Source organism: Silurus meridionalis, chromosome 2 (assembly GCF_014805685.1).
Source record: "Silurus meridionalis isolate SWU-2019-XX chromosome 2, ASM1480568v1, whole genome shotgun sequence".
NCBI classification, from domain to species: Eukaryota; Metazoa; Chordata; class Actinopteri; order Siluriformes; family Siluridae; genus Silurus; species Silurus meridionalis.
The window spans coordinates 20,569,477-20,581,078 of record NC_060885.1 but is presented as its reverse complement, the minus strand read 5'-3'; the positions used below and the strand labels follow the sequence as shown (position 1 = coordinate 20,581,078).

Genomic DNA, 11,602 nt, shown 5'->3' with positions numbered 1-11,602 from the left:
TAGTAAAATATACTGAGAAATAGAAGTCGACCGATTCATCGGTTTTGCTGATTAATCTTCAACGATAGTTTATTGCTGGAACTATCGGCTATCGGCAAAAATCCATATCAATAGATTTTCCGGCTTGCGTCCGTTGATGGAGCGGTTTAGAAGACCTGCAGTCATTACAAGAGCGGCCTCTAGAGGCAATCACTCTCGTTGCGTGAGATTAAATGTATAAGTTATTCATTAGATAATAATATTTATATTAATTGATATATTTATTTTATTTTGCACATTTTCATGATTTAGAAGTATTTATTTATTTTTTATAATAAAGTTTAGTACTATTTTAGATGGAGTGTCATGCCAGTTTGTTTTGTTTTTTTTGTATCCAGTATTTTTTTTAAAAACTATCATTTGATTTATCGGTTATCAATTCAACCTAGCTATCGGTATATGAAATTATTTACATTAAAGACTGTAAAAATTCAAATATAAGTATGTATTTTTTATATTAATTGTGTGAGGAAAAAATCATATTTTACATATTTTACCTTTTTTTCTAGCAAACTCAGAATTTCAGCCCCCAATGCATTTGGCGCATATGTGCCTAAATGTATGTATTAGAACATACTGGAATACATAATTGGTTTCTTTTTGTGTCATCACTTCACCTAAAGGGTATTTTTTTCCCATTATTTTTTAATGGAATAGCCACAATGCAATAATGTGTACATAATAGAGGTTGTGATTTAATGGTTGTTTCAGTTTTTAATAATTATTATTCACAATTATTTACACAGATAAAACCACATGAAAAAGACAGGTCACATTTGAACAGATAACAACAGGCAAGTCTTTTTGTAGTGGCTATATAAAGGAGTATAGAAAAGGACAGCACACCTTAAGAATAAAGCATCATTTTGGTATTTATCTGATTAAACAGACACACTAATAGGCCAGCTGTTGGATATTCCTACTGTAAACCACAGTCAGACACTGATGTATTATTGCATGTAGCCTCTAAAAAGGTTTTACATTTTTCATGCTATACTCATGGGATTGTTTTTCTTCTTCTTCTTTTTCTTTTGGTGGGTTGATGCCTGTAGTGTTTTGATATTAAATTATAGTCTCACACTAAACCTATTTTACTTTAAATATCACAGTGGTCCACCAGTTCATACCTATGCTTCACTACAAACCAACAAATTAAAATCAGGCTTAAAACAGAGCTGCACAACATGGTCAGAATACCGTACTGCATTTACATATGCATTGCAATTAGCAGTATAGTAAAACACACTATATATATATATATATATATATATATATATATATATATATATATATATATATATATATATATATATATATATATATATAATTTATTTATTAAAAAATAACAGTATAGTTGCACAATTTGTTGTGACCTACATACTGTTTGAATGGTCATTTTGATATAGCAGCGTCTAGTAATGCATAAGACAGAAATGATGGTCAGTAAATAAACTGTCCAATTCTTAACAAAAAGCACATATGCCTTGGTGGAAATGATAAAGACAAGACAGCTCATTTTTGTGTTTGAGGCAATTGTAACAGCTTTTGAAAAATGTCTGTAAATTATACACAGATTCTCTAAAGAAATCTTAACTAAGTCTCAGGTAGTGCAGTGTAAGCTGCTGCAGTAATTAAAGACTTAAGACAGGAAGTGAGTGTGCTTACAACTTCTATAATGCATTTACAATTAAGATATGAATGGCTCTGAATTAGAGCTGGTACTGCAATCATTCCCTGAGCATCACACATTTTCTTGTGGTGGGTTTGTTTTAAAGGCACGTATTGTTGTGGGATTTCTTGTCGACAGTGTTCTACGCATAAAACAGGTATGAGCACAAATATAAAATATCAGAAAAATACACTATATGGCTAAAAAAGAAATTGTGGACAAACGACTGTCACCTATATGTGGTTTTTCTTCAAACTGCTACCAACAAAGTTACCATAAAACTGTACATAATGTGTATTTTGTATGCTGTAGAATTACAATTTGTCTTTACTGAAAGTCATGGGCCGAATCCTGTTTCAGCATGACAATGCCCCTGTGCTCAAAGCAAGCTGAAGTATTGATTATAGTAAAAGATTGTAGTGAAAGACCAGAAGGTGCTTGAACACAACTCAACCACACTAAACACCTTTGTGATGATTTGAAACGGCAATTACACCCAAGGCCTCCTCACCCAACATCAGTAATGTTATGCCAAAAGAGCAAATCCCCACAGCCAGGCTTTAAAATCTAGTGGAAAGCATTTCCCAAAGATATTAAAACAGCAAAGCTGAGCTAAATTTGAAATGGGATTAAAAAAAAAACACATATGGGTGTGATTGTCAGGTGTCCACAAACTTTAGACCATATAATCTTATTTAAAAAACGCACACTATACTGCCTCAAGAGAGTTTTCATTTTCACTGTAAGGCCTCAGATATATTATATAATAGCATTTAGATGGTCAGATGAATATAGAGAGAGAGAGGGGAACAGGAAAGGGCAAGTTTTTTCCCTGTTATTCTGTTAGAGGTCTTGCTCTTTGTCTCATGGAAGCATATCATGAGCCTTGGTCAGCTTAAAATACCAGTGTTTTGGGAACCTCCCAGGGAAATTCAGGCCGGCCAAAGTGGCCATAGCAGGCAGTTTTCTGGTAAATGGGCATCTTCAGCTTCAGGTCCCTGTCAACAGAAATAATTTATTACTGCTTATAGCCTATAATGCTTGGGAGAGACACAAACCAGAGCTAGCATTGCCCGAGTTAATATATGACAATAATGCCACCCGCACATCAGATCTCCCAACAACAGGTTGAAGCTTTTGGACTACTTAGCTTTCATTACTTACAATTTATATTTTACCTATAATTAACTGGCATGTTAAGTTTTATTTTCATATTACAATTTTTATAGGAATAAAAAAATATGCATCAGTATGCAGAAAATAACAAATGTAAGGGGTGTTGATGGTACATGTAGCATGTTTTCAGGTATCTTGGAGATCTCTTTCATTTGTTCTTTATGCTACTTATATGTAACATAAATGTTTGGTCCAGAAAGTGGCATATAGAAGACTTACCTAACAATAACACCAGGCCGAAGGTCAAAGTTTTTGTTGACAATGTCAAGCAGTTCTTTTTCTGTCTTTTCAGATGAACCATAGGTAAAAAGTGAGATAGACAGTGGGTAGGTCACTCCAATGGCATAAGCCACCTGGTCAAAAAGACAGAAAGTGTTTGAATTTATATATCTTTGTTTTCTAACTTTCTTATAATTTATCTTTATCCTTAATACTAGACCGAAGAATTCAGTACTGTGCCCTCTAAAACGAAAGTGTGTTGCATTTGCGCCTTCAGCAAAAACCTTTGTACAGATAAAATGTTATCTCACCTGTACCAGAACTCTCTTACAAAGTTTAGCTTTGACCAGAGACTTGGCCACCCAGCGTGCAGCATAAGCTGCAGAGCGATCCACCTTAGTGTAGTCCTTTCCAGAGAAGGCTCCACCACCATGTGCACCCCATCCACCATACGTGTCTACAATGATCTTTCTTCCAGTGAGTCCAGCATCTCCCTGAGATTCAACCAAATTAGCACTCAACGTGTTGCCATCAATGCTTGAATTTGCGAGTAAAATAAAGTATGAGAATTTGTCTTGAAGAAAATCACCTGAGGTCCCCCAATGACAAAACGGCCACTGGGCTGAAGATGGTATACAGTCTTGTCATTGAGGTACTTAGCTGGAACTACAGATTTGATGACCTTCTCCTTCAAAACTCGCTTCTGCTCCTCCAGTGAGATGAAATCATCATGTTGGACTGAAATGACTAAAGTGTGCACGTACATGGGAATCATTGCTCCATTCTCCTCTTTGTAATGTACAGTCACCTGCAGGTATGGAGAACCAAAAGCATTTTAAAGTACTGTTCACTGTACAGTATCTCACAAAAGTGAGTACACCCCTCACATTTAAGCAACCATTTTATTATATGTTCTCAAGGGACAATACTATAGTAAAGAAACTTAGATATACAGTGAGGAAAATAAGTATTTGAACACCCTGCTATTTTGCAAGTTCTCCCATTTAGAAATCATGGAGGGGTATGAAATTGTCATCGTAGGTGCATGTCCACTGTGAGAGACATAATCTAAAAAAAAAAATCCAGAAATCACAATATATGATTTTTTAACTATTTATTAAATTATTAAGTAATCAGTGTGCAACTTGTATAGTAGTACAGATTTACTTTCCTCTGAAAATAACTTAACATACAGCCATTATTGTCAAAATAACTGGCAACAAAAGTGAGTACACCCTAAGTGAACATGTTAAAACTGTGTCCAAAGTGTTAATATTTTGTGTGAGCACCATTGTTATGTCTTATGAACATGATGAATAGGGCATGTGGCTTGGCATGGTTACATGACATACAGCTGTTATCATTGGTGTATTAATTTTGATAATCATGGCTTTATATTGAGTAATTTTTAGGGAACAGTAAATCTGTTCTGCTATACAAACTTCACATTGACGTCTCTAAAATATATCCAAGTTACATTTCTATAGCATTGTCCCTTGGGAAGTTATATTGAAATGGGTACAGAAATGTAAGGGGTATACTCACTTTTGTGAGATACTGTATATTGCGCTCATTAATAAATAGTTATCTGGATGCACTGTACCTTATGGCAGAAGATTGTAAAGTTCTCAAGTTTAAAATAACTAATCAATATCATTTCTGGCAGGGCTTGGCTTAAGAATCTACAGAGGTTGTAAAATTGCCACTTAAGCAAAAAAGTTTTATTTTGTACAGAAGAAACCAGTTTTCTTTATAGGCAGTACTAAATAATATTAAGTGAACTTTAACAACCCACCAACTGTGAGGTAAATGGCCCTTGATTGTACCTTTTCTCAAGGTCAGTTTGATCACCCTTAAAAAATATTATGGTTATCATTTTGTTCGATAGGAAAGGCAATTTCTGGTTTACAGATGAGGTGAGAAGGAGCTAACAAGATTTTGTCCACATGTTCACAATTGCAGTAATAACAATAATAAGGCTTAATTTTAACCTGTGTTTTGGAATCTGGACGGAGCCAAGGAATGACGCCATTGCGACGCAGTTCAGCCATCTTGGCATTCAGCTTGTGGGCAAGGACAATGGTTAGAGGCATGCATTCCTCTGTCTCATCGGTGGCATAACCAAACATCAGACCCTGCCACAAAAAAGGGTTATATATTGACCATCCATTGTAGTTAAAATTGAGTCATTATTTCAAGCTTTAATTCTGTTCTAATTTCTACCTGGTCTCCAGCTCCAATGTCCTCTTCATGCCGATCGATGTGTACGCCTTGTGCAATATCAGGAGATTGCTCCTCAAGAGCCACCAGGACATTGCAGGTCTTATAGTCAAAACCTAAGAAATTATACACAAATTAAACATGAAGACACCTTTCCAAATGACTAAAACTTCATTTATCTGGGTATTCGTACCTTTATCAGAGTCGTCATAACCAATGTATTTGATGGTGTCTCTCACAATTTTCTGGTAATCCACACTGGCCCTGGATGTGATCTCACCACACAGAAGCACCATACCAGTCTTACAAACAGCCTCTAATATATAAAATAAACAGCATAATTAGAGGATGTATACACATTATAAAACTTTCTTTCGGCTTCTCCAATTAGGGGTCACCAGAGCGGATCATCCGCATGTTTGATTTGGCACATGTTTTAACGCTGGATGCCATTCCTAACGCAACCCTCCCCATTTATCCGGGCTTGGGACCGGCACTAAGAGTGGCTGGGGTTGGTTCCCTGACCGGGGATCGAACCCGGGCCGCAGCGGTGAGAGCGCTGCATCCTAACCACTAGACCACCAGGGACCCTGTATAGGATGTATACACATTATACCATGATTAAAAGCAACAAAGAAAAAATCCCTATAGTTGAATGAACAGAAAGTCATTATCATTAGCTAGAACTAAGAAAGAATAGTATTTTTTTTTTTTTGAAGAGTCAGCATACAAGATTATTCCTAATGTACTCACCACAAGCCACTTTGGCATCAGGGTCCTGCCTTAAATGTGCATCAAGTACAGCATCACTGATCTGGTCACAAATCTTGTCTGCAGAAAAAGAAAAAGATTTGAAAGATTTTCTTCCATAATCTGTATTGCTGCAGTTTTCTTCTTACCATATAAACTCTTTGAATCAATAGAACATAAACATTAATTTGACAATGAACCTAAATATAGTTTTAATGGTTTTAACTATTGTTAAGACCTTTTGTTTAGACTATAATTGGAATTTAACTGAATAATTTAACTGAAATTTTATGCTTAAAAGAAACAGAACAGCTACTCATTAGATGATGTTATGTACCTTTTATTTGTAATTCTGGCCTTCATATGCCTTTATTCTGGGCAGTTAAATATAACGCTTTTTCCCACTAATAGTGTAGAATGTCCCAGTAAATGCTGGAGAATGAGTTTATGTTATCTCTAAATTCAGCTGCATTCCATCCCATTCTTCACTGAGGCAACAGCTTATGTGTATTACATCAGAAACAACGAGGGCAAACAGCCTCTGAAGCTTCCTAAAGCCTGAACATCAATACACACCAGTGGTGTCACAGGTATGCTATAGGTTTAATGATTATATGATTATTCGCATCAATAGCCCACACCATGCTTTACTGATTAAGTTGCTAAAGTTGTCTAAGAGACTCATGGGTTTCATAAAAGATTCACATAATTCACTCAATTACACAGTTGACTTGGCATTTAGTTTTTAAAATTCTCTGCAGTGTAATTCAGGAGCAGCTTTCAGTCAGTATGGATATGCTTTAACCATGCTGATTTAGTGACACGAGTCATGAACAGTCCCATCTACTGATAATAAATCGTAGGTCTGGTTAATTCCCACACAAGATTGTAGAAAAGTGTTTTCTTAGTAAAAAATTAACCTTGTCAGTGCCAAGGTCAATTCTATGAACTGTGTGATCAATTGCTTAGATACCTTATGTACTTCATATTTCTACTGCATTTTCAAATGTTAAAGATTCTGTGTTTTGTGGGTCACTAAAATTATATTCAGAGGTTAGTAGTATGCAAATACGTCTTCCAGGGGTAATACAAGTACTGGCAGCTAAAAGTCAGGTGTTTGTAAGCAACGCTGTAGTATTCGCTGAATGAAATACCAGCTATGTATATGAGTGGGTGAGCCAACATCTGACATTAAGCACATGTTCAAGCCTTTTTCACGAACCTCATTTTAGGCTCATTGTCATTAATGGCCAGTGTTAACAGTTACAAGTGTACATTACAGCACTATATACAATCTAATCTGTGTTTTCTTCTGTCATGTGAAAGAGATTAGCAATCACTGCCCAATCCTCTCAATGAGCACTTGTTGCAAGTATACTGCTGTGTCAGCAAGTAGCTATTGATCTGTATGCACGTGCGAGACTAAACAGTTTAGGAAATTACACCAATTACAGTAAGATTTTACAGAACAGGATAAAATAAAAAGACGTTTACATAGCCATATTGATGTTATATATTATATATGTATATTTTATAGTTATGATCACAGCACAAACATATGAGTAAAGAGTACATATGATGTGTAAAACTAAAGCCTCACCTGGATGCCCTTCTCCGACTGACTCTGATGTGAACATGAAAGAACCATCATCTGCGATGTCATTCATTATATCCATGTTTATAGCCTAACTCTGAAAACCTACAAAATAATTAAAAAGCAGAACCTAAAATTGACTTTTAAAAGGAATTCAATTGAAGCTAAAAGGTTTTCTTTAAATCCTTCAGATTTTAGGATCTCAGATCCTACAGTCAGATCACTGAATTTCAACAGGTCTCTAAGCAAGCATGCTCCTATTTATGGCCAAGAGAACACACACACACACACACACAGACACACACACACACACACACACACACACACACACACATACACATACATGCCATATGTGAATCAGTGAGGTTGAATGTTCTAGGGGGAGTTGCTGGAGGGAGGGGATTCAGAGGTTAACAGCACTCTTTTAACCCTTTCCTGTCTGACTAGAGTGAAGAAAGAAGGACAGTGGTATATCTGCATATGGTTCCCCTGTTATCAGGTTCCTATGAGTATCTCAAAATAGTACTGGTGTGCTCAAACATGTTAAAAACTGAGTTGTTTGAAATAATGAAGGGTAATAAGAACCATTGTAAAACAAATATAACTGCATAAAGCAAGTTTATACAGTTTTGATGTTTGCATACATATGGTATCGGATAACTTATAATTGTAAAATTAAGCTGTAACATGAGATGTTCAAATTTTATAAAATTCATATATGGACTGTGAACTAAACAAAAGTGTTTTCAAGGTTTTTAAATAACGTGTGATCAGTGCTACTCATTTGTGATTTGTAGTCATTCTTAAATAAAAAACTTTAATGTTAGTATTTAATGGCAATAGTTTTCAACATATTTATCATGTAATGCAAGTTCAACTAGGGAAAATATGGTTACCGCATTTACTCACCATTATATAACTTTGCCAGTGTTAACAAAATAACTAATGGACCATTGCAAATCAGTAAGACCTCTATATCCTGTTTAATCTCCTTGTATGTATATCCATCTATGTGAATTTTTTATCCAGGCCACACTGTGTAAAAGGATAAACAGGCTAATGCCATGCTTTTGAAAGTGAAAATAAGAATTTTCTATATACTCTAACTCTTAAGACAATTGCCAAGTGAAACAACCAAGTCAAATGGTTTGAAAAAGCTGCCAGCACACTCCTTGATCTTACAGTAAAATTTATTTTCCTGCTAAACAACTGGTTGCAGAGCATGAATATCTTGTACAATATTGGCCAGCCTGTTTTGCTAATTAAACTTTTACTACAAAAAGTGACACTGTGCCAAAATTCTGCTTCTGCAGTGGTTTTAAAGTCATATACATAATAAAAAATTATTCAAATAACAAACTGAGCTATTTTGTTTATGCTATACATAAAAGACATGCAGGTTTAAAATCAAAAGATACATTTTGAGATGATCGACCACAGCTTCTACATTAACATGGCACCACACAAATCTGAGGTAAATAACAATCGCATAATTCCGATGACCCATTGAAATCTTCTTCTTGTGTGATGCTTTTCCAGGGTTTTACCAGAGCCTCTTTTAGTTGATGTTTGTTTTAGGGAGGTTGTCCTGCTACCATTACAGATTGCGTCATCCGTAAAGATAAGTGAGATCTTTCCAGTATTAGCCGTGGCATTGGCTCACCTGTTGTCTTTTGAAACAAAAAACGCACAAAAAAATCAATCGATCAAATACGGTACACTCATGCAACAAAAAACATGTGGCAGTTATGTGTTCCAATATTTTATCACTTTACAAATGCGTGGCCTAAAACAACAGGTACTTTTAAATTGTTTAACAAATCTAGCTGTAAATATCAGAAAATTAAAGCAGAAATAGCAATCTATTGCCACATATTCAGCTTCTGATCTTAAACACAAATGTCTTCAATATATAGCAAAAAGAAATAATTGACCTTGCCATTCCAATACTTTCAAACTATACAATATTTATCTTTACCTTGAGATATATATGCATTTTTAAACAATAAAATGTGCGTGGAAAAACAAGGCACAGAGAAAAGTTAATGACTGATCAAGAACTGTACTGAATCATTCTTGCCAGTGCAGACATAATCATTCTTAGTATAAAGATAACCATGTCAATGCTACGACCTTGCCAATATTTCACCCAGTTAGGTATTAGCATAGAGAAATGAAAGTACACTTTTCACATGTGAAAATACATGTGAATGTATTAATATGTGAATCAAAAGGTTTTACTTCTGGCTGCACACCTATGGACATGTTGAATGAGTTTTGAACTGACCTAAACTTTAAACTATGACCTTAACTATGCTCAGCAAGCATGATGAGGCTGGAAGATGATACAAAGTGCAACATTTCTTAGATAAGAATGGTATAAAGTCTCAGCTAACTGTGGTTTATTTGTGAAAATTGTTCACTGAACACACCAAAGCTTTTCCTTGTACACAGTGTACACAGTTTGACTACCTTCAGTACTGACCTAAACCCACTAACGGTCTCTGAGGTCATGTTGGTGTCCAACAGCAATCTCAATGTACAACAAGCTTGATTAAATAGAATCAAAAACTAAACAAATGGGCAGCTATCCCACGCTTTTGAAAGTTCAAGGCTGTATGGTAGTGTGTACATGTTCACTGACTACAAATCTTAGTAATCTTGTCCAACCTGTGAAATTTCTATCCATTATTGTTTATAATGAGGTTATGAAAGTGTACTTGTTCAAAAGAAAGAGACCTAGAACCATTTCTTTATGCTAAATAATGCTATCTCCAGACTTATATTGTGGCTAAACATACTGTAACAATGTCTTGGCTTCCTTTCCCCAGTGTGTATGCTGCCAATATACTCTTCTGCCAAGCTTACAGAGGAGTGTGTTAAACCAGCCAATGCCCAGTTGATGGTTTTATCATAAGTAGGTGGCAACCATATCCTTACTACTGATAGGTCCTTCAGCTGCCACTGCCCTAAAACAGGGCTTGGGTAAAGAAATATTTATGAAGTATACTCAGGCAGCAACAAATTATGTAAACCAAACAGCTGGAGCATCCTAAGCCTGAGAGAGAGAGCGAGAGCAAGAGTGAGAGTAAGAGAGAGAGAGAGAGAGAGAGATACATTAAAACAAATATGTCCCTGTTTCCATATCTGCTCCTATGTAGTTCACAAAAACTCACTTGAGGCAAATAAGGTCACATGTAAATCATACTAATAGATTTTGCAAATTGTACAATTATTGCACTAATAATCTTTTACTAATAACATTACATGTCTTCTAGTGATGAACCAACATAAAATATATATATAACATTAGGCTATTTTCCACCTCCATATGACAGAAGGAGAATAAAAGTCCAAGTCAGGCAAATAATGGAAATTGTGTGAAAGGAGAGGGCTCCCTGTTCTGTTTAAGGAGCCCAGTGGAATGCAGTAGCAGCTGCAGTGTGGAGTGGGATGTCACTGCGCCTCCCTCTCAGCACATTTCTCCTTGCAGTAGTGAGCAGGAGCTCCTGCTTCTCTTTCCTTACTCCTCTATAAATAACAGTCATCCCCAATCTGGGCCCTCTTTCATACTCTATTAAAGATTCTGAATTAGTTTTGACGTAATATTTTTTTTATAAGTGTAGCAGATGATCTTTGTACAAATGTTTATATAATAATAAACTCCTCCTTTTTTAAAAGATCTAAGGATGTCCCCAGTTTCTAATTTTATATCAATATCTGAATTATGCTACAAACAAATGTAATATTTTCTAGTTTTTAGTAAATGCATATGCTTAAGAAATATTGTTATTTGTTGTTTTATATATGATGGATTTCTTGTACTTTAGCCTATGTGGGATTTAATCAGTTATTTCAAGGTGCAAGAACAGATGTTGGTTAAAAACTTTTTCTAAGTATCCTAATGTGACCTCTGTCTTCGGAAGGCATTAAAC

At 35.4% G+C, this 11,602-nt stretch overlaps 1 protein-coding gene and 1 non-coding gene across 3 annotated transcripts; both read right to left on the bottom strand.

Annotated features, from left to right (window-relative positions):
* Window positions 1-1,380: 1,380 nt before the first annotated feature.
* mat1a (methionine adenosyltransferase I, alpha) lies at window positions 1,381-7,967 on the bottom strand. 2 transcript variants are annotated; one of them, XM_046868406.1, is made up of 9 exons: window positions 7,674-7,965; window positions 6,077-6,154; window positions 5,517-5,639; window positions 5,327-5,439; window positions 5,095-5,238; window positions 3,693-3,911; window positions 3,415-3,597; window positions 3,104-3,237; window positions 1,381-2,706 (listed from the first exon to the last, which is right to left on the bottom strand). In XM_046868406.1, the coding sequence occupies exons 1-9, from the start codon at window positions 7,747-7,749 to the stop codon at window positions 2,604-2,606; spliced, it is 1,173 nt and encodes a 390-aa protein (XP_046724362.1). In that variant the 5' UTR covers window positions 7,750-7,965; the 3' UTR covers window positions 1,381-2,603. The 2 variants fall into 2 exon arrangements, with proteins under 2 accessions (XP_046724362.1, XP_046724370.1); XM_046868414.1 differs by lacking the exon at window positions 1,381-2,706 and having other exon boundaries at window positions 3,100-3,237; window positions 7,674-7,967.
* trnae-cuc lies at window positions 5,840-5,911 on the bottom strand. The gene has a single exon. It is a non-coding gene; the product is annotated as a tRNA-Glu (tRNA).
* Window positions 7,968-11,602: the final 3,635 nt, after the last annotated feature.